The following is a 23,620-nucleotide window of genomic DNA, read 5'->3' on the forward strand; positions in this document are numbered from 1 at the left end:
ATGACATTACCTTTAGAGAAGATATATGCTTACCAAGGAAGGTAATTCTTCAGCTGGCTCATACATAGCCCTAATGAACAGAATAAAGGCCAGTCCCGATGTAGTCTGAACAGTCTGCAGGAGAGTTTCTACATGGCAAAGAAAGGTATTTTAGTTAAAAGTGAAGTAAGCATCATGTGGCAGAACTGTGTATCAAAATTATACTGTTGCTATTGAATTTTCCAAGACTTATAGTTGCATATTTGCAAGTCTGTAGTGTCAGTCTATATAGCAACTACTAACAAATTCTTACATGAGTGCAGCAGGAAGCTATTAATACCTTTCAACAGACAGAAAATACAGAACTGCCTGGTAAGAAAAAAGGACTGTGGCATAGCCTGCTTACATTTATAGAAATTTCTAACATAAAAACCACATATCTACATAAGAAGCAAACCTGATTAGCTATAGTACACTAAGTAACGGATCTGATTGCATAAGTCACACAGAAATACATTATGAGCAACAGGTCATAGCTCACAAGAAGTCCTACTACTGCTCCCCACTCCCATTAATCGTCACAGTTCAGCCTCCATTCAAGCTATACAAGAGACAAGTATTTCCACATAAAAGTTGTGTTTACTGCAAAAAGAACAAGACTGATATAATGAAAATGCCTGTCTTTGAATGTTACTAAACTTACCATCCGTTAGGAAGTCTGTGGAGCTTTTCAGTAAATTACACATACTTTGCCAAACAAAAGACTCATGATTTTTCCAAAGGCTTCCCTGAATATTTTCTTGTAATTTCTGTACAAGCATCATTGAAACTTTAATGGCCATCAATAAATCATGCATCAATCGAGTCTGAACAATACGATTTCCATTATTACTTCTGAGGGGAAAAATAAAATAAGGTGTGATAATATGCTTACAAAGATGAAACGAAAATCCATTACCATTCCCAGAAACTCACATTCCATCAAGTTCAAAAAGAATTCATGGTAGAAACTAACTTATTTGAGTTGACCACATATGCAACTAGCAGTAAACAAGAAGTAGACACAAGGGCAACGTTTTAAAATGAAAATGAACAAACTCTGCTGCAGTTTCTGTACGTTCCCATGACAAACTTTCATTCATTTGACTGTGCCTGAACAGAGCAGAAATTAAAGACTCACAAAACACAGTGCTGGTCCCTCCTTATTTTATCAAAGAGTTCCCTCATGCACAGACTATATTTCTATCACTCAACATTCTTCAAATTTGAAGACAGACAACACGTAAACTTGTAACATAGACAACTCTCTATTAAGCACTCTTATCCTCCAGGCACATGGTAAGAGACCACAGTAAGGGGGCTTCACTTTATGTCATGCTGGAAAATGCCAAGATTCTAAATGATGACTGCCATGACTAACAGAATATCAGTGCTGAATTAAACACTCATGAAAAGCAGAAGGGAATTACTCTACCTGAATTTTAATATGTGTATTTATTAATTACAGTGTTCAGTCACAATTCAGATAGCAAAACCACAACTCAAAGGCCTCACTTAGAAGTAATAGCTCTAACACAGTATCAGTGCCTTAAAGACTAACATCTTTAATTTTGTTTCTTTCCACTCATATATCATCATATTGCCACAAAAGAAAAGAAACTCGTCAGCAGCTTTTTTATTTAATATATGTATCAGTGTAAACTAACATTCCCATCTGTCATCAACACATGGCTATCAAAGTAACATTCCACATTAAATTATCTTGCAAGAATGAAATGAAAATAGATAAAACACAGCTTATATTAAATTCACTTGCCTGTTTTCTTCCTGTATGTCAAGTAGAGACTTTTGCAGAAACTGAAGAACTAATGAAAATAATTATGTGATAAATTTATCCAAAAAAGAAAATTAATTTATTTAAAAGAGCAAAGCCATCACACACAGTACACACAGTCACAACAAAAAGTTATCAGTGTAGTGGTGTTTCTTCCACTCTGTAAACAAATTAAACTGAAAATTCAGTGCAGTCCCAAAGAAGCAATGCTAAAACAAAATCTCACACTGGTTTGTAACAAACTGGAACAGAATTAGAGTTTCCAACCCACATTGTCTAATCCAGAATTAGAGCTCCTCAGTGAAAAGGTGAAATTCCCAACAGCCAAAGACAGAGCAGCAATAAAAGGTCCACAGGAAGCTGTGAACTTTATTTGCATACCAGGTCATGGTATGTCAAGCTATCTCACAGTTTACAGATAGACTCAGTATGGGTCTGAATTGATGTGATTCAATAATAAGCTGTCTCACTAGCAGATCAGACTTGTGCAGAATTACTACCAAACTAAATTCTTGCCAAAGCAGATCAGGGCCTGCTACAGTCAAGACTAGATGTTAACAGTTCAGTATAATCATATTTAACTTCATGACAAGGCATAAGACTGAGGCTACTTCATGTAAAGTAATAATGACTCCAAAAGATCCTTAAAATCACTCACTGCTACCCTTCCAGATTTGTATATGAGGTGCTCAGTAAAGCAAGATTGACTTCTGAAATTAAACGTACAAATCAAGGGGAAATCCTTGACAAATGTACCATATAAAAGTACTTGTCATTAAAAATGAATCGTGGGGAAATCAGATATTTATGTCTGCTACAAATCCTTCACATGCAACCTTCCCCCAATAATCTAAAGTGAAAATTATTTCAATAAACATAACTTTACCTTCTTCAAACAGATTCGTAATACTTGCTCTACCTGAGGAAAGAAAATACGCTTTAACAAGTGGGGAAAAAAAGCTTTTTTTTTTTTTTTTAAACACAGATAAAGATGTAAACATCTTTATTATTATGTGCTGCACCAAGACGCAAAACAATGCTGAGCAAGTGAGAACAGAAAACAGTATATTCATTATATTCATCGTACCTAAGCTGAAGTCCTCCATACAAGAAGCAAGGTTGTCCAGTACTTTTCTGTACAAATATACATCTGTGGTTTTCAGTTCTTCCCTAAGGCAGCACACAAAGCTTTGTACAGCTAATGTCATAAACTGTTCAGGAAGACCATTCAGTGAACTACAACAGTAAGAAACAGCATGATCAGTTACAGCACACTCAGGTATTAATCAACATCTGATTAAAGTCAGTGTCAGCTCTATCTCCCATAATATACAGATGCTGCTTCCAGCACTAGCTCTCTTCTCATCGTTTCTGCAAACACAAGGATACATTATACCTGTAAACCTCAATTGTGTAATGTGACAACTTTTTTTTTTTAAAAAGGGCGAATATAAATTAAGTTGAAACTTTACAAGAATTACTAGCATGTTTACTACTGCTGTCCTTTTGCTTTCACAGTCAGAAAACTACATCTCTAGTATTCAAGATAAAGAGAAGATAGATCTAAGAATGTCCAGACTGACTTCCTCTATTCCTTTTGGAATACAGAAAGGATATTAAATCTACTCTGTATTTTTCTTACCAATTCATATTTTCCAAGATTTTCTTCAGAAATTATTTCAATGAGTTAATTTAGCAAAAAAACTGAAAGGACAGCTCACACATGTACCTTTAATGTAACGCCTGTGCAAGGTTTAGATTATCCCTGCACATGGAATGTAAATTAACGAACATCCTAATACTCTATACCTAGATTCCTAAACCAAATGTCCACAATTTCTATAGCATCACAATCTATATGAATATTTATCCTTGAAGATACACAACACTTAAGTTGGATCCAGATCTACTAACGCTTTACATCTTCTAACATGTCATTTCTGTGTATAACTTCTTTCTTTATCTTATCTCCAGCTATACCTAGGAATTCCTTAACATTTTTGCTTACCCTTAAAACAATCAAAAACTGAAGCCTCCCTTTAGTCACATACCTTACAACTCTACGGCAATATTTTCTGCTGAGCCCATTTAAGAATTTCCAAAGCTTGTTTACAAAGTAACACTTCCAAGTGATACATAAACACTGATCTTAGATACATTTTGCCACAGTATGAAAAAACAGCAATAAAAAGAGATGCAGGCAGCTAGTTTTCTACTAGCATTAAACAACAGCTATCAAATATACTTTAAAGTAGCCATTCATGTTCTGAAGCTACAAAAATCTGTCAAAATACTGTGAAGCCCCCGCATTAAATGAAATATAAGATGGAAGCCCTGGAGGTCTTAGTGGAACAAATGTTTTCATGCACAGAAATGAAGACAGCTAAACAATGCATCTTGAACATATAAAGGCTGTCACAAGTTACCTAAAGAAATACAACAGCAATTTTGCAGCAAAAAACTTATCACAATAAAAATAGGCATGAAAAAATACTGTTCAGTCAGGATTCTGCCGAGCCATCTTCTCTTTATGTTTTCAAAGTTGATATTCTTTTAAAACAGATGTATTTTAAATTTCTATTCTACTGTTAAATTTTAAAATTCTAGGTGTTAATTATACACTCTATTGTCTTTCAATTAATGGAAGAGGATTACAATAATAATCCACTTTGAAGCTACTTATCCAACAATATATTGTATTATTTGCACTTTATTTGAACTAACTGAGGAAGAAAAGAGAGCACCTATTCACATATGAATACAAAATATTTTCAGCAATTACAGCAATTTGGAGTACACGAAAAGTTACTGAGTTCTAGGTAAGAAAAGCATTACAGGAAAAAAAAAAAAAAAAAAGGCTATTATCCTATTCTTTACCTTGCTAATACTTTTTTCAGGGGATTCTTCACATCCAATGAAAAATATGTCTCACTCAAGATCTCCAAACAGGCTTTAAGCATGGGATCACATGTAGAGTTTTGATCCATTGTTTTTACCAAAGGCATAATCTATAAACAAAAAGAACACTTGATCAATAAAAATCAATAAAATAAACTCACTACATGCCCTCATAATTAAAAGAGGTGGAATTCACTCTCATTTGAGTATATGATGCAAACCCGTCCGTTCTTTAGCACAGCCCGTTGAGATTCAGGTGTCAACACATTCCAAGAACATCTATGCTAGCAAAAATACATAAATACAAACTCAAAATGTTATCATTTGCCTTTCCTTATTCTCTCTCAGTAATCACAGCCTTTGCCAATTTGTATTAGAACTACATTTCCATATAATATATTCAGGACGAACAGCTGCATTTCACAGGAACACTTAAAAGGTTACAGAGTTTATTTCAGAACTATACTTCCTACAAACGGTGCATGAGATACATTACCACTTCCAAGGCACCACACTAACACCAGTGAAACCTTACTTGTTTAATACACTGGATCTGCTGGATGCCATTGCTCAGTTGTGCACAGTGCAGAAGCAGAGATGCCAGATTTTGCTCTTCATTCTTTGAAAACCCTACATTTGGGAGAAGAAGATCTTTTTTAAAAAGAATTATAATAAGAATTATATTAAGAATTATATTTTATTTATATATTTTATTTATTTTATTTATATATTGTTATTTATATTTATATATAAGATTATATTTATTAAGAATTATAATAATTGACCTCATTGCAGCATTTCAATACCTAAAGGGAGCCTACAAACAGGAGGGGAATCAACTCTTTGAAAGGGTTGATAACTGCAGGACGAGGGGAAATGGTTTTAAGTTGAGGGAGGGGAGATTTAGATTGGATGTCGGGGGGAAATTCTTTACAGAGAGAGTGGTGAGGTACTGGAACAGGCTGCCCAGAGAGGCTGTGGATGCCCCGTCCCTGGAAGTGTTCAAGGCCAGATTGGATGGGGCCCTGGACAGACTGGTCTAGTATTAAATGGGGAGGATGGCGGCCCTGCATGTGGCAGGGGGGTTGGAGATTCATGATCCTTGAGGTCCTTTCCAACCCTGGCCATTCTGTGATTCTGTGATAAGCAGCATGAAGAAAATGCAATGTATAATAAGCAATCACTGGCTCCACTGTGAAGGAATAGTAGGCCTCAACTTGAATATGAAGATGATCATACAGAACCACAGAATTGTTGAGGTTGGAAGGGATGTCTGGAGGTCATCTGCTTCAATCCCCCTGGTCAAAAGCAGGGTTACCTAGAGCTGACTGCTCAGGACCACAGTTCAGGCTAAACTCAAAATCAACCCAGCCTACCCAGGACAACCTCCTACCTACCTGCTGCAGGTAACTCAAAAAAAAGTTTGATCTTACCTACTGACAACAAACATTAGACTAAATAGATTATCTCAGGTCTGACAGTTCATTTCTTATCTGTAAGGCCAAGAACCAAGAACTCAAAGAAACTTTAGCATTCAACTCCTGTGTTATTTGGTTTTGTCTATTTTTTAATATCAGTGGAAGCTTACCTCAAGCAAAAAGCACTGCAGAATAAAAGAGCATTTTAACAGTATCTTTAAATCCAATTAACTACAAAAAATGCGAAGGTTGCGAAAAGACTCTCAATATGACCTCCAGAAGCCCCTAAGAACCCCAACCATTCTGTGATTCTTTGAAATTCTGCATTATCTGACATATTAAAGGCTACTACTTCAGCCCTGAATTACAGACCTGCAAGAAGGATCACACAGAGGGCATTCTAACACCTTCACATCATTGACAGAACAAGGCAAACAGCTTACAAAACAAAATCACAGTGACCTACAGATTCTTGTAACTCTGAAGCAGTAAGAAGTTGTTATCAATACAAAAAAAAAAAAGTAACAAAAAAAAAACCAAACAAAACTAAAACCTCACAAACAAAAAAAATTTTAAAACGCTATTTCAGCAGTTACATTCTAATAGAAAAAGTAATTATACAAGTTTAGTTTGAGGAAAACAAGCTTACCTCGAAGTTTCTCAAGCTGATGACAATCAAGAGAGAATGCATCAACCTGGATTTCCTTCTTCTTCTTCAAAACCATTTTAACTGATCAAGAGACACCTGCTCCAAAATAAATAAATAAATAAATAAAAAAAATAAAAAATCTCAGCAAAACACACTGTTTAAAAAGCATAATTATGAACACTTCCTATAGAGGTCTTTTCACAGTTCTAGAATAATGCTTACTGTATTATTTATGCAATCTCTTTTAAAAGACAACAGTTCTTTCTTCTATATTTTGAACCATTTCAATTATTCTGTCCAAGATTTGCCACAACTTCATGGCACAAAGAGGAGAACAGAAAACACAAGTTCAAGTTTGCTGAATGAACCAGAGATGCTCTCAATGGAACTTTTATGCACTTGTTATGCTGCCTGCGGGGTGTCCCTTGAACACACTCTGAAAGCATCACCACGCACGGGCACATGAATGATACCAAAAATGTCAGCTGCTCTGCTGCATGCTATTTGATCAAACTGATTTAAAACTAATTTAGCGTTAGCAATGTAAGGTTAGGACCACGCAGTAAAGCACTTTCGTTTCTTAAAAGCAGACCGGCCAGTTCTCTGCGCACTAAAGTAGGCGTTACGAGAAGGAATTTGTTCTCCCTCCTTAAGATAATAGAAAGTAAATGTGTGCTGCCGGCTTCACCGAGGAGCTCCTTCCCACAGAACGACGGGGCCGGCGTCCAGGCGGCTTCTGAGGATCTCGAAGCACGGAGAGCCGCTGTCGCAGCGCAGCACGGCGCAGCTCCCGGAGACGCCGCCCCTCCGGGCAGCGCTGCGTGGCCGCCGCTCGCCCCGCGGCAGCAGAGGGGCACACGCAGCAGGCCCAACGCCGCCCTGCGTTACAGAGGCAGATCGGGGCACGGCGATCTCGCCGACCACGGCGGCCTACGGAACAACCCGGCGCCGCAGCCACAGAGGGCCCGGCACAGAGAAGGGCGAGAGCGGGAGGAAGCGAAACGGCTGGAGGCCGTGCCCGCCGCGTTCCCTTACCCAGCCGGGAGAAGCTCGTCCGGCGGCGCGGCTCCGCTTCCCTTCCCGGCTCCTCCGAACCACGTGCCGCCCGCAGCCGCCTGCGCCGGGCCGGACGCTCCCCGCCCCGGGGCTCGGCCCTGCGGCCTCCTCCCGCTCGCGCTGCCGGAGCGGGGGCTGCCGGGGGTGGGTGGGGGAAAAAGGTGCGGCGCCGGAAGTTTTGCTACATCCGTACGCGTGGGAAATGCCGGCCCCGCCGCTCGGCGCCGCGCCGTGCGGCCGCGTGTGCTGGGCATCCCCTGAAGTTCGGCCTTCCCGCTCAGTCCGACGGTCGCATCCTCATTTCAGTGGCAGCGGCATCTCTAACCATCTACACCAGGTCTGCGGTTCCTTCACTTCAAGACCTGCAAGTTCTGTATTCAGTTGGTGTCTCTTAGAATCACAGAGTCACTAAGGTTGGAAAAGACTTATAAAATCCAGTCCACCTGTTAGCCCATCACCATGCCTGCTAACCTGTGTCCCTCAGTGCCACATCTACCTGTTTCTTAGATGGATCTTAGTACAAGCCCATCTGCCTGCTTTGCTCAGTCACTGAACTGAGCCTAGAAAATGAGGCTCAACCCTTTGGTCAGCTGCAGCCTTCCTGTGTAATGTTATTGCTCAGAACTTCAGTTTCATCTCTCAAGGAATCAACCCTTTGTAAGTTCCAGCTCCATGTACCACTGCTCACTTTCTGTCCCTTAAAGGACAACAGTCCAGCTGCTTCCTGCCTCCTGGAGGGGCTTTGGTACTGCAGTGCAAAGCACAGTCATCTCAAGAAAGGAAAGAGTGGCACACACACACTTTACTTGCTCTGATCCCCAAAAGCACCAAGTTTCCCGTATCCCAAAATCACTTAGAACTGGCTCACACACTGCCACACAAAACTACACTGTATGTAGTGGATGTTGTTACAGCTCCAAATGTGCTGTATTACGAGCAGCCATCCAGGCTTAACTACTTTTGAAAAGTGCCACTCCATAATTTCTATTTCTGCTGGTGAGGAGCAACAAGCCACTGAAATAATGGTGTCTGTACCCTGCTGTGCATCTAACAAAACAAGCAGGTGGCACATCTTAAATAAAATGGATGGCTTACACCACAGAGTTCTGTTGTTCTGTGAAACTCTGGTTCTTGAAAAATTACGTATGTTCAAAAGCAGCTGCACCGTGTCATGGGAGGAAAGCAAACTCTCAGCAAAAGTTTCAAAACAAAACTTCTGGCTTAAAATGTCCCTAAACCACAAGGAGGTGGAGACAGTGCCCTGGGAAAATGACACCTCATTTCCTCAGGCACAGGCTGGGACAGGCAGGGGACTGGGCTGAGTTTGCTGGGAAGGCTGAGCCCAACTCTTCAATCCATCAGATGCTTCCTCTGTGCTGGACTTGTGGTTAAAAATACTAGGTTTATGTTTACAAACATTACAGTGTTGTGTTTACAAACATTGTAGTTGCAGCAAATCAACACCTACGAAGTTGATTGCTCACAAAGGAAAGATTCTAACTCACAACTGCTGAAAACCTGAATTTGGAAGCTGTACATGTTGGTCTCCTGAAGCTCAGGGTCTGTACGCCTGTCTCCAGTAAGCTGAATAAGGTTTACGTGGAGAACCTGTTTTCAAGGAAGACCGTGAGCTTGGAAACTCGATGTTATTCGGAGCAATACAACGTTTTACCACGCTGTGGCGCCAAACAATTAAAAAGAGGTCGTGCTTTCAAAGGCAAACTAGAGATTTTATCAAAACCTGTATTTTTCTTAGTTAAAAAAGCCTTTACCAGTAATCGAAATGAGTACATATTGTTCCATTCACAGGTACCAAAGCACAGAATTACAGCTCATTTATGTCAGATGCTATTTTCCTGTCCCTGAAAGACAAGCCATAGCCGTCAAAGAGCAATGTTTTAGGATATGTCATGGTGATAATGTGAACTGAACAAGAGCTATCTTTCTCCTGTCCTCTATTCACTTAAACAAAACCTTTGAAGCTGCCTTCTTTCTGGAAAGACCAAGTGATATTTTCATCGAATTACAACAGTAACTGAAGATCATCCATTCACTTATATCAAATTTTGCATGACAACTAATACAGACAGTACTCTAGGATCTTTTTGTACTTTTTGTACTGAAAGTTTAAAATACATGAAATCCTTCTAAAAAATCCAGGTAAAAATGATCTTACAGAAGATGATTTCTGATCGGAGCTTTTGGAATAGTGAGGTGCTTACTGGAATACATTTTCCAATTGTAGACATACATACCTAAACCTAATTGTTGCAATGATTATCCATGTGACAAAGAAGTAGAAAAAGGCCCATCTGCTGTGGCAGGCTCATAAGGCTCTGACCCTGCATGTCAGAATCATATTCTGCATCCTCATAAACCCTGAAATCGGACATTCTGGTTTCAGGTTTGATACCTCTCCATGAGTATGCATTTTCTATGCTTATTTCATATCTCGAATATCACATCTCTTTACCTAGCAGGGCCGCACGGCTGCAGAGCATTGTTACTATCATCTGAAGCCAAAGAAAACGTCAAGCCACACAAGCAGCCGAACAGCTGACGGAGCAGCAGGCTCTGCTCTCCCTCTCGCGGTCCGATGCTGCCACTCGCACAGCCCCGCTCTGCCCCGGCTCCACGCCTCCCCCATCCCAAAGCTCCCCGCAGTGCCGGGTCTGTCTGCCGGGAACCACTCTGGGCAAACGATACGGACAAAGTTTGCGTTAAAACGCCGATAACGCGTTGGTTAGGAACAGCGGGATGATTTTTCATCTTTTGGTCAGATATTTTAATCTGAACAAATAGCATTTTTTTTCAGTTCGTTTGTTTCTAATGTGGTGTTTCAAGGCATTCTGTGCAGAAGATGTTAGGTGTGAACTGATTTCTTTCTTGCCATTCCAGCAATCATATTTTTAATACATTTTTCAGTGGCAAGTGTTTAAAAAATCCAAGAGGCACTTGGAATCTACCAGCATGTGAATGGTTTCAGCAAAGTTCTTTGGATGCTTTAAGCAACCGAGTGGAAAACTGGAGCTGTGCTGAACCGAATAGGAAAAAGTGAAATTGGGTGGATCATCAGATGGGATACGGGAGCTTTTAGGACCTTTTATTTTCTTTCAGTCACAAAAACATGCACTTTCAGTGACACCAAGATGAGTATACACAAGAAGACTGCATCACTGTACATAGATGTGAAATGAACACCAGGAGAAGAACACTGGGTGGAAGTGCAGATGGTTTATGCGCCAGGAGAACCCGTACAACCGGAGACCTCTCCAGCTCACAGCCCAACCAAAGCACAGTTCCTACGTGCCAGTCGAGGCGGATGGGTATGTGAGGATGGTGCCTGAAGGTGTCAGACAAGCGACACATTGGTTACTTTTTGTCAAAACTCGATACTTTGGGAAGCCCTCGGCGCCGACTTCAGACCGCGGGTTACCCGAGGCGCACGCGTTACCCGAGGTGCACGTGTGCTCGCTGCAGCCCCAGGGGCCGAAGGGCCCCCTGCCGACATGACACGGGAGCACGTGCACTGCTCGTTCGCCTTCGTTATGACAGCAGCACACAGCGGGCTGATACCCATAGACACGGACCCGCTGCGAGAGCCTTTCATCCGTACCATCGCAGCTCCAGCGCCGCTGACTGCCCAGCTTCAGCGCTTGGGTGTGTACGTAACAGCCTTCCAGAAAGAAGGGAAATAAGTAGCAGCAAATGCAGACGCTACAGCTGGCGAACATCGGGACACGCGGTGATGTCTTCCTAACGCGTTCTCCTCTCCGGAGATGTAGTACAAGTCAGGGGAAAACCCCCACTAACGAATGAATGAGGACACGGGGATGAAGAAGGCGCTCCCTGCCAACGAAGGGGTGCGTCGGGCGCGTCGGTCAACCCGCGCGCACCTACCCTTCCCTCGGCGGGGACATCGCGGCCCTGCCCGCACTCCGCTCTCCCGCCGCCGTCCTCCCGCCGCCCCGCCGCTCAGGCCCCGCCCGGGCGCCCCGCCGGGGGCGGCCCACCGCTCCTCAGTGGCCGTGGCGGCCGTCGCTCAGGCGGCCGCGCCGCTCGCCGCGAGGATGGTGGGGCGGGCAGCCGCGGCCCCGCAGTGCCCACAGCCCGGACGGCGCCCGGCAAGACGAGCCACGGCCGGCCAGGTTTGAACTTCCCGTCCTCGCCTCCCTCCCTCCCTTTGCGAGCGGAGCCGCGCGGAACGAGCCGGGCGGGGGGCGCGGAGCTCCGGGCGGCTCCGCGGGGCGGCGAGGGGCATCACGGCGGCGGGTGACGTGCGGTGAGGTCACGGCCGTGACGCTGATGCGGGATCCGGGCGGTGCCGGGAGGTGCGCGGCGATCCCAGTGCTGCGACCCCCTGAACAAGGAAAGCGAGAAGCACGCGGACTTCCCAGTAAGCATATAACGCGAAGGTCCTTCTGAAACACCGACAGCTTTCATGATCTCACCTAACCCGTAAGCACCTTTAAACGTGCAGCCACCGAAGCGGGCCACGAGGCGATGCGTGGGGGCGGCGGTGGGCGCACGTTGGCTGTGCTGCCCTGCACGGGTTCACCCCGCGCCAGCGTGGGGGAACGGCGGGAGGACCATTGGTACGTGGGGTTCTGAGGGCAGTTTTAAATAGCTCAGTGTACAGTTTGGGCACAGAATTATGCAAAATGAGTCAAATGGAAAATAAAGTTAGCAGTGTTTCTGTGTGAGTAAGGGCCCTGGCCGGTGACAAAACTGAAAACGCTGCCTTGATTCCCAAACAGGTCCACTTTGTGTCTCACTATTTCCTTTCTCCTGCCCAACCTGCTGGCTCCAAAAAATAACTTGGAAGTGCAGCGTTGGGATGGCAGGAGGGAGGGCCTCAGCCTGGCCATTGGGGCCGTGGTGTTTCAGGACGGTGCTGCTCACCATTGCACGGCCAACACGCACTGTGCAAACCCTTCCTAGCAGAAGGCCTGATACCATTTTGTCCAGTGGCAACAGGACGTATGGAACACATGGGCAGAACGCAGTGTTGCGTTAAAAACGGGAGAAAACACTGACAGCGTGATGAGGAATATGTAAATTTTTAACAGACTTCAAAAAGCCGGGACATGGTTCCCTCCTTCCCCCTGAAATGTATTTTGATAATTTCCAAGCAGACAGCAAAGAGAAGGAAATTATTTCAATCCTTCTGGGGAGAATGTGACATTCTGGCTTCTTGAAGCCTGCGAAGAGGTTTATAAACTTAAAAAATGAAAAAGACGAATTTAATCTTTCCAGACTTGTCAAACTTGTCTCAATTAATTTTTGATGACATAATTAGAACTTACCACTTTAATGGGTGCTTTTTTAGTTTACTTTTCAAAAGATTTTATTTCTGAAGACTGAGAGGAAAGGAGGGCTCTGCAGTGGGAACGGAGCAGGAAGGAGGGGAGGACTGTAGGTTACAGTGCTGATTCAGAACACTCCGTTAAAGCCAAAAGGGATGAACTCATTTTTTTTCCTCCCTTGGGGAATCAAACAAGAAACAGGAAGTCATTGATTCAAAGCAAGATCATTCACTCCGCAATTGTAAACAGTGCATTATATGCCTGTAAATATTTCCAGAACCCATTGGCTTTTTGGAAAGTATGAAGTAAATTATAATCTCTAACAAAGTTCCCACAATAAAAAAAGGGTTATTCTCAAACGTTTTATCTGCAGTGTTTATACAGTGGAATATTAATTAGCTTGGACATAGCGAAACAGCTTGGCTGAACGCATTGTTCGCTGCCAGAAATCCATCCACTCACATGTTTTGTCTGTTGAAACACAAACATTTTTAACTCCACCCTGTAATATTGCACCCTATGAAAAAGCAAAAATTCCTTCCCTACTATATCCACTTGTATTTTCACCACCACAAGCACTGAGATTTCCTACTGTTAACCAGATGTTGGCTGAGTTCATCTCTGTTTTGTGTAACTGTCATTAGTCAAAAAGTGCTGTAAAAAAAAATCCTACATAGACAGTCTATTAGGAAATCACCATTCTTCATCGCTTGGGAGACCAGACCATCTGCCCCAATCCACGCCTGAAACTTCTGCTCCTATTGTAAAGTAGGGGAAACTGCTGCTTGGAAGCGTCCCCATGCACTACATAAGGAGGGAGGACCAGGGACAGGACAAGGGAAGAACCCGCTTCTCCACAGTCCTAGGAAGTCCAAGCTGAAAGTAATGGGTGAAATGGTACAAGACACCAATCACTTAGATGGCTTGCAGCTGACTAAGCGCTTCTGTGCTTAAAGTTTAGAATTTGGGTGTTGTAGGATCAGTTCAGGAAGCTGTTTTAATAACATGCTTAAATCCCAGCAGATCCACAGGGATTCCTGAACTCCAGAGTAGGAATTCCTGAATAGGGATGGTTGTAACTTCAGTGCTTAACAACTTGAAACACAGCCTGCAAGACCAAGAGAAAGAGAGAGTAAAAAGTGGAGCAGATATCTTCAGACAAACAGCTACAGTGAAAAATGTTCCTATTTTTTCTTTCAACTTAGATATAAAATAAAAGTAACAAAGAGAATAGAGCATGGGAAAGGAAAGAAGAGTAGAGAGAGTTTTTCACCTGCTCAGCTATAGTACTGAACCTGCAGGAAAGAATCAGAAAGTACTATCAGCATATCACAGAAAAGGCTATTTGCTTTTCTGTGTCAGCATCACCTGATCAACATGAAGCATAACCACACCACTGATGTATATTTGTTTTTTTGTTGCCTTCCACTGAGATATTTCTGACATAAATTGACTTCTCCTAGGAATCAAAGTGTTATTTCCAAAGCCCAGCCTACATATTCAGATCCCTGAGATGGCTAGTGCTTTCACCCACAAGGAAGCACTCTGGGCTGAGTGGTTGAGTTCAGCCCTCCTCTTACTCTATTAAGCTGTCTGCAAATAGCAGGAATACAACAGAGCCCAGTCCTTCTGCTTGCACAGAGGTGATTTTCTTGGCTTCTCAGACATAAGCCATGACGAGCCAGCTCTCGTCCTGCATAATTTTTCCAGCCATGCTTGTCCAAAAGGGCACAGAGCTTAAATCTCAGAGCAGTTAAATGTAAATAAAAGCACGAGTTTCAACTTGAAACACAGATGAACCAAGATGTTCTGAGATCTGTTACATCTGTTGCAGATCTAATGTGAAGATACTGTTTTCCTTGGAAAGACCCATTTAGTGACCATTTGCTCACCTGCCTGGAACCATAAGCTCAACCTTCTCATTTGTATCTCATCAAGGAAATTAAATATTCAAGGCAATCTGAATAAGCATAAGAATTTTAAAACTCTTTAAGAATCACCTACCTATCAGTAAGCCAGCATAAAAACAGATGTGGTACTAATTCATACATACTTACACCTATTTAAGCATTTTCTTAGCACAAGTTCAGTTCTCCACAAGTCTCACTGTGCAAGAAGGGATATATACAGTAAGATAAGATTATCATTCTTGGCACTTCACTGCTTATGATAAAGAAAACATACTGCAAACCTGAAATAAATGAAGAAATTAAATTAAGGTAAACCTAAATATTATCAACATAGATTTCAGAAGTCTCCCCTTTACGATAAGGGCATTTGAAAGCTAATGTACTTTCACTATGTTTGATGGAGCTGTACATGCACAGTAGCATTCTTGAGATTTATATAAAATAGGCTGGTAAGTTTATTTTTATAAGTCAGATGTTAAATACAGACTCAATCTGAGGTGGTTTTTTTTTTTTTTTTTTCCCTCTTCCTTTTTCCAGGATAAATATGGCTGATCTTTCAGAGCCAGAAGGTACAGTAAACTGGAAGGAAAGATGTTTAACTCTGGAGTCACAGCTAATGAAATTTCGTCTCCAAGCAAGTAAGATCAGAGAACTGTTAGCAGAAAAGGTAGGTCTCACAATATGAATTTTAATACTGTATGAATGACTTTATTTGATGAAGAGAGCTCATCACTGTTCATGGTTTGAGACTGCAACTAAGAATCTTATTCAGGAAGAAGAAAAAAAAGCATTTAAAATGCACAGAAGAAAATAGGTGTGTTTTAATGCTGTAAAAGAATTTCACACACTATATTTGCTAGCAAAAATGTTCACTTTCAGATAAGAACACCCTGGCAAATCTCATGCAGAGAAAAGCATGTATCCAGTAATCAACTGTACAACATTAAAGTTAATATTCAGAACATTTTCCTAGGAAGATCTAATTTAGGACAGAAAAACAAACTCTTGGGGAAAAAAATCTAGAAGTGTTGCTTTACATGACATTTCTCACCAAATCATATAATTCACCAGACTTGTATATCACATAAGACATCTTCAACTATGGCGAGTCTAGGGCTTGGAAGCTGGAAAGTATTACATAGTTGAATATTAATAATATTGTTTTAAATCATAGAATCATAGAATGGCTTGGGTTAGAAGGGACCTCAAGCTCCACTCCTCCTGCCACAGACAGGGCCATCAACCTCCATATCTAATACTAGACCAGTTTACTGTTTAAATGCATATTTTATTTTGAAACAGAGAAACACTTCCACTGTCATGTTCAAATATGTGGATCCAGCCGTCCACTCCAAGTGAATCCAGATTTGAAATACTAAAAAAAAGCATGATTGTATTTGCCAGGTAACACTTCCAGCAGAACAAGGCAATTAAAAGTAGAAGGGACAAAACACTTCAGACGGTCTTTCAAGTTGTGTTATTGCTATTACTGACTTCAGTGAATTTCTAGTTAAAAATAATTTGTTTGAAATTACTCTATTTTTCCTAGACCTAAATTTTCTGCCAATTGTTCCCCTAATCCAATCCCCTCAATTAAAATTCAGTTCCTCTTAGCACATTAGAGGGAAGATACTTTTAATTTGAATAGCTTTCTATGTTTAAGTTAGCACTTCTCTTTTGTGAACTCATCTGTTCTCCTTTTGAAGCCATAAATTGATTTAGCATCCACTCAGTTTCCTCTGAGTCATTCCAATTTTACTATATTTTGGAGGGCACAAGACCTAATAGGATTCAAACAGAGAAAACATGTCTTTGTGTATATATTAAGAACCACGAATAATACCTACGTACATTTGCTGTTCCTTTCCTAATAAAATGTTTAAGATTCTGTTTACTTTGACAGCTAAATTGACCATCAGATCTGTTTTCATGGAGGTATCTACCACAATTCCGGCATTTGGTCAAAGTCCTTTAGATTTTGATGTTATGCTTCATTTTTTCTTTTACTGATCGACTACTGAAACTTTTAAGAACTTTCTTGTAAGTCATTCTAGTCAGAAAGATTCATTCTGACTATGTTATACCAAATAACAAAATGCCATCAAAGAGCTGTGTTTCTGCACTGCATAGTGGCCCATTCCCAAATGCCTGTGATTACATTGGGCAACATAAGCTATGAATGAATCTCTGCAGATCTCCACTGATAGCCTCACATCACTGTACTAAATAACCAATCCCTACTGTTGCTGAGACAGTTCACTGGAGGTACCTGTGGCTGTTTGTTTCTTTTAAACACATTTTTATACAGATGATATAAACCAGAACTCCCTTATCTGCAGACTGGGTGATTCCCCTAAAGAATTTCAGTAGCTCTGTAACATAACAGTCCTCCTGAGGATGGCCACTTTGACTCTTCTCTAGTCTATCATCATTTATCCACATGCCCCCTAATTTTACTCCTGCAGTTTCTGTTAAATTCTTTACTACAGACTTAGAGATCATTAGCTGGTTCAACTGTATCATCCTGTTACTAACTGGATATCAATTGGTCCTGGCAATTTGTTACTGTTAAGGTAGAAAACTTCAACTTCAGATGGAAAAAACTGGGAGAAAGAAATTCAGTATTTTCTGGATCAGGGTTCTTTACATTAAGAAGTTATTTTGAAACAAAATGATCATTAAAATTTACAGCAATGTAAAATGTTTATGTAAGAATATTGAGCAGTGCTGGAATTGAATTTTAGAGTTAGTACTCCAAATACATCTGTGTTGGCATGACTGAAAATACTGCTGTTGGGAAATAGTGTAACTCAAAAAAACTTTTACCAAATGGTAAAACCTAACTGAACAGGTATTGCATAATATTGCGTTTTGAAAGAGTGACCAGCTATACAAATGCTTTGAGATCTCATCTTAAAATAAAAGAAAAAAAGGAGAACTTGTTTCCTTCATTCCACTTACCAAGGTGTGACCATGAACAAACATCAAAGAGTATAATGCTCTCTGCTGAAGCACTCAACAGATCATTGGGTGTTATGCAGTTGGGGCAGTTATGATGATATGTGTATCTGGTGCCACTTCACCCCATTTTGGATCACTACCATTTGGGGTAGAAATCAAACACTAGATGTGACTTTTCTAGGGACTTTCCAGCTGCCATAACTGCCATGCTTTATGCAGCTGCTGCTGATTATAGTTTTGGCAACCAAAAAGTTAAGATTCATCAACTGCACTTCACAAAACCATCTGTGTTAAAAAACAGAAAGAGATTTTAGAAGTAACTTTTGAATTACTTCTGTTTGACTTTCACTTCTTTCCTTTATGGTTTGCATTTCCAGGCTCTTCACTATGAGAAATGTCCCCTTCAATTAAAATAAATATATGCTTAATGGTATCATTTCAGAAATCATGCTTTAAAAAATAAACAGAAGACAAGGGATAATAAAATCCCAGATTTTCAGCACTGTGCTTGAAAAAAAAGCAGTCAAAGGAAATTACTGATTCTCTCTCATCTGTGAAAAAGATTACTCCAAAGTAGAAAAAGAAACTCTTAAGAACTTGTCGTGCTACTGCGCCCTTGTTTTACTTCACCTCAACTTTTTTGGAATGTTTACAAAAAGCAAAGTGTTTCCTGGGGGTGAAAATGAGAGAAATATTTTCCAGTTAAGATCATGGGTCCAGGAAGTATTTAGTTGGGATAATTTAATATATTGCAGTCCAGAACAGAGTAGTAACAGACTTCATAAAAAAAATGATCTTTCTCCTCACTTTGTCACCGTTTCTTTTTAATATGAATCTTTCATTCATAAACTGAAACTCATTTGGGATGTGCATCAAACTGATTGGTCAGATCTCAACAAAATGAGACTGTATCCATCAGCAGATCTATTAATTTTGTGCTACTGAAAACCATATTGGGGTTCCATTTGTAATGACCTGCTGGTTATTTTTCACATATTTTTATTTTTAAAATTCCAAAGAATACAAACAATTCTCAGTGTCTGTAAAAGGAAAAGTATATTCATACTATTTTGATGTTATACTGCATGGAATTGTTACTCAAAAATATATCTTGAAAATAGCTAAGTGAGTAATGAGAAACTGATTGGTCAATACATGATGGGCATCCTGGTATTAGTGACAACAGAAGAACACAGCTGATGTCAGCCCTTACAGCTACCCGTTACATTTATTACCTGTGATAGAATGAAACAAATTCTATTTTGCAAAGCACATGAATATTCACACAATTACTTTGATTAGCATAGGCTAAATGTGGTTTTGTTTACAATCATGTCTGTGCTATGAAATGTGTACTAAAACACTGAACAATAGCACCAGAGAATCGTCTACTTCAAAACAGCAAGATAAATCATAGTCCTATACTATGGCAGATATAAAACCATCATGGGTATTGAATTATGTAATGTATGTAACTGTTGCAGAAAACAGAGTGAGAGTGGTATTGTGTGACTATAGGAAGGTAATATAAATGAATTAGAGGGGTAATTCTCCTAGCCTTCTTCTTCTGCATGTATTTGAGACATCTTCTCAAGACAGTTAATCAGGAAGATGAGTTCAAATTGTTATATCACAACGTGTTTGTCACTTGTCAAGAACTATTATTGCATATTTCCCTTATGTGTTCTATAATTCAGTCTAAAACTAGGTTTTAATAAAGGTCTGCTTAAATCTATCCTTTGTTAGTATTTGATCCTGTGAGCTTTTGTAAATGTATTTGGGCTACAAATTAATTGATATACTTTTCTTATACACTCAAAATCAGATATCTTTGCAAAATTATTTTCTTTAGTGACTCTTTTGCAAATAAATGTTTGATCAATGTGGGAAGTCTTCACTATATTTTTTATAATAGATATGTTATAGTTTAGAAAAACTATTTACTGTTCTTTTGTTTTTGGAGGATTTGTGTATTTTTTGTTTTTTAAAGCAAGTACTTTTACTTGAACCTCAGTGTTTAATGAGTTTGAGAAATTCCTATTGCAATTGTTTCAGCACTATGGCTACCAGAACTACAATCACGTAATAAACACAGGATAAAACAGAGAAGCAGAGGAAAACACAATGTTTTCAGAGAACTAATCCATTCACTGCTGTTTATCTGCTTGGGTTTTTTATTTGTTTTCATTTTGCCAAGAAAAGAGTCTATGTTTATAAATCTAACATGCAAAGAAAGAGACCTTGTTGGAGTTTTAAGCAGAAGCTGCTGCTGTAAGTGGGAGAGGTCTTTAAAAGAATTTCAGGAATGATGTAGAAAGTATCCCTAGTACGCCAAATTTAGGATGTCTGTGGAACTGAGTTTTAAGTAGAAGCCTTTATTTTAATGTAGCTCAAGCCTTACGCATACGAAGCGCTTACTAAGAAACTTACTGAATAAAAAATCATACAGTTCAACTGCAAATTTAGCTCCTAGCCAGTATTTCATGTCAGAAAAACTTACTGTCCTTCATTCTTGTCACAGTGAATACTTTTACCTTAAGTACGAATGTAACATCATATGTAAAGATAATGCTTTTCCTATCTCTAGGATCACCTTGGTAGGAGAACTATGTAGCCATGTTAAATTTGCTGGTGGGCAGTCTGTACTGATTTCTTTTTTCAGTAGACAACATAAGGGCTGACTATGTCACTATCTCAAATGTTGCATTATAGAGTAATACTCAACATTCACATGAATGTTTCCAAGTTTGTTTCCTTCCTGAAGATCGTTATTTTGTGCTTTGAATGACTGGCATCAAATACATGTAATTAAGACAGAGGATTATTTTCATATATGAATCGATTTGTTTGTTTTTTTTTTTTTATGCGCTTTGTTACCTGTGGCAGGACAATTTAAAGATTACTGGTTTTGGAGATAAAATCCATAACACGTTTGACTTGTGCAGTGACTGTCAGTGTGAAAATTGTGAAAAGAACAACAACTATTTGCACTTAAAGAATTATGAAGGGTAAAGTGAAGGGGGGCGAAGTATCATAGCACCAAACCTATCCAAATCGAGGTTATTTTTCAGTTTTCAGTTGCTCTTAAAACAAAACAAAACAAACAAACAAACAAACAAAAACCCCCAAAAACCAACCAAACGCTTGCCAAGGAAAATAATTCAGGCAAACAACATCTGAAGGAACACCTGGGTTGAGCCATCACCTCAGCTTCAGTCTGAGGGTTTTCAGTGCGGCTGCTCCCATCCTGCTCCAGTGCATCCCTCGCTAACCTGGTTGCTGGATCTCACCTTGAGCCCCACTTGGCACCTCTAGTGTCCAGAGACATTTTCACCCTTGTTTACTAGGGAAGACAATGAAACTCTGTGGAAAGTATTGGAAGCAGTCCACCCAAATCCTGTTTCTACACTGTGAGACTGAGTTTTTGTGTTGCTGTGTGCTCTGGTGTGAGGGTGCATGTGTTTCTGAGTTGTCAGGATCTAGCGAGTTGGCCCTTTAAGCTGCAAAAGTATCATCTTGTGTATGTTGTCCAGCTGGCTGTGTAGGAGGAGTCCCAGAGCTTCACCTCTATTGTGGGTGAGCTGCAGAGCCAAGTCCTTTGCCAGTTTTTAGTTAGTTGATTCCCAGAGACCGGAAGAAAGCTCTTAGGGTGAAAGTAACTGAGTCAGCTGAAGTAGTAAACTCCCTGCTGACCTCTGTGGCCCACTTTTTGCTGCTGATGACATAAACCAATGTATAAAGGGAGTGCAAGAATGCTAGCTGGACCTCTGTTCTCACTAGACTCCATTCAAGTAAGCTCCAACCCATTTCTATGCACAAGGGAATTGGGCAGCACAGTGTGTGCTCCCAGGGTGGACTGATGTTGATTTGTATGACTTAATAACTACATCTAATAGTTGAAGAGAATAAACATTTAAAAGTTTGTATGGTAAGAGTCTTAGTTTATTTTATGCTCCTTTAATGCCCATACCTTTCCCATTATAACCATTTTTATTCTTTGTTATTATGCTATGCCTTTTTATAACAGCGTTTTTTTTTTTGTTGTTTGTTTCACTGTTTTTGTATGTCTCAAGCCTTTCTAAGGAGGGTGAAGATGGAGTAGGGGGGGAGGGGGGAGAGAAAGGAGACATCAGGAAGCAATAAATCAGTTGTAATTGTTCTCCTAGGAGCCAGGCTGTCTAATATGGTGTGAAAAAACACAGCCCTAGCTGTGAGGTCAAAGAATGAATACCTTTCTGCTGGTGGTACAGAAATAGGAGCATTGGTGCTGTTCCAGCCCACCTGAGATGGGGAAATTGATGGATGTTATGGAAGCTGTGATAGCAGTCAGGCATGCTGTAGATCCTTAACCCATCTAAGATTTCTTTACCATTTCAGTTGAAGAAGAGAAAAGATGTTTTTTCTCAGTTTTTCTGAAGGGAACTTTTCTTTGTACTTACAAATTATGCATTTAATTTTCATTCCCTCAGAGAGTATTTTCAGGCTTTAAATATCTGTTGTCATGTCTTCAAACTGCATTATGCTTCCTTCCTTCCTTATATTTCTGGAATCACTTGCTCCTGTAGCATTCATGTTCTCTAGGTGTCCTGTACACTTTAATTTCATAAGTAAATTCTGTTTCAGTCAAGTCAGGTATTGAACTTCTTAGACTTTGACAAGTAGACTTTTGACTGGTACCTTTTATTTGAAGGCTGTAACCTCTCAGGCAGTGGCATGGAAAAAAGCCTTCTATTTTAGATATTCATGTTCTGGCTCTGAAGTAAAAGAATTTCCCCAATTGCAGTACAACAATCAAGAGAAAACAAAGCAGACAATTGCCTTTCTACAGACTTGAAAAAAAAACAGGCTTTGATACATTTCTGTTATAGTTTTAAGTGCTACCTGAGTCTTCTTTTTCTCTACCCACCACCATGCACCTAGGTACATTCTTCCACCTTGTTAAAACACTACCTGCACTTCTTTCACTAGTTTGAGTGTTGTGGTACTGTCTACTTCTGCTCGAGTGCAGGTCTACATATTTGTATATCTGATTGTGTCTCTGCAGCTCAGCTTTCAGGATGAGACCTGAGCTGGAACAGAAAACAGCCAGAAAGCATGAAGTTTCCTTTTTACCAGGCTTAGGAAAGTCCTAAAAATAATTAGGAAAGAGTGAAGTTGGGAAAATCACCATTTAATTATTCAGCCTCCATTACATGCTGCTCATTTCACCTTCACTGCACTGCCTCCCCAAATCCCACAGCTGAATTTAACTTTTTTGCATCTGTATATTCACTGGCAGCTGTCTGAGACTACTAATTCTGTAAGAATTCCCTCCCTGGGCTTTTCTGTTCTGTATTTTCAATTTATATAATTCCAGAATAAATCACTAATTTTACTATAATAAACTTGACTGAAATGTAAAGTACGAGAAAAGCCTTTTGTAGACTGGACTATGATTCTGGAACAGCAAGCCTGCACCACTATGAGCAGCCTTCAAAGGAAAAGAATATGAGCATATACATACATCCATACAGATAAACCTACATGGCTTTTGCACTTTATAATTCTAAGCACAATATAGAATGAACACAGAAAGATGAAGAGGAGGAAATCTGCAGAGGATACTGCTT

General features: G+C 40.3%; 2 protein-coding genes across 6 annotated transcripts in view; one reads left to right on the forward strand and one right to left on the reverse strand.

Annotated features, from left to right (window-relative positions):
• The window catches only part of THADA (THADA armadillo repeat containing), a 210,315-nt gene that overhangs the window by 141,612 nt on the left and 45,083 nt on the right, over positions 1–23,620 (reverse strand). Inside the window, exons 1-9 of one of the 2 annotated variants that reach the window (XM_031594879.2) lie at positions 7,814–7,997; positions 6,779–6,874; positions 5,247–5,341; positions 4,691–4,821; positions 2,901–3,049; positions 2,700–2,732; positions 1,796–1,844; positions 683–873; positions 34–128 (exon numbers count right to left, since the gene is read on the reverse strand). In XM_031594879.2, the coding sequence (XP_031450739.2) occupies positions 34–128; positions 683–873; positions 1,796–1,844; positions 2,700–2,732; positions 2,901–3,049; positions 4,691–4,821; positions 5,247–5,341; positions 6,779–6,854 (819 nt within the window). In that variant the 5' untranslated portion in view covers positions 6,855–6,874; positions 7,814–7,997. Of the gene's footprint in view, positions 1–33; positions 129–682; positions 874–1,795; positions 1,845–2,699; positions 2,733–2,900; positions 3,050–4,690; positions 4,822–5,246; positions 5,342–6,778; positions 6,875–7,813; positions 7,998–23,620 lie in introns of those variants that run through there. The other variant, XM_090135152.1, reaches the window with a different exon arrangement.
• The window catches only part of PLEKHH2 (pleckstrin homology, MyTH4 and FERM domain containing H2), a 52,225-nt gene continuing 40,475 nt past the window's right edge, over positions 11,871–23,620 (forward strand). Inside the window, exons 1-2 of one of the 4 annotated variants that reach the window (XM_090135155.1) lie at positions 11,871–12,292; positions 15,588–15,717. In XM_090135155.1, the coding sequence (XP_089991281.1) occupies positions 12,276–12,292; positions 15,588–15,717 (147 nt within the window). In that variant the 5' untranslated portion in view covers positions 11,871–12,275. The other 3 variants (XM_031594830.2, XM_090135156.1, XM_090135154.1) reach the window with 3 other exon arrangements.

Source organism: Phasianus colchicus, chromosome 2 (assembly GCF_987193195.1).
Source record: "Phasianus colchicus chromosome 2, bPhaCol1.hap1.1, whole genome shotgun sequence".
NCBI classification, from domain to species: domain Eukaryota; kingdom Metazoa; phylum Chordata; class Aves; order Galliformes; family Phasianidae; genus Phasianus; species Phasianus colchicus.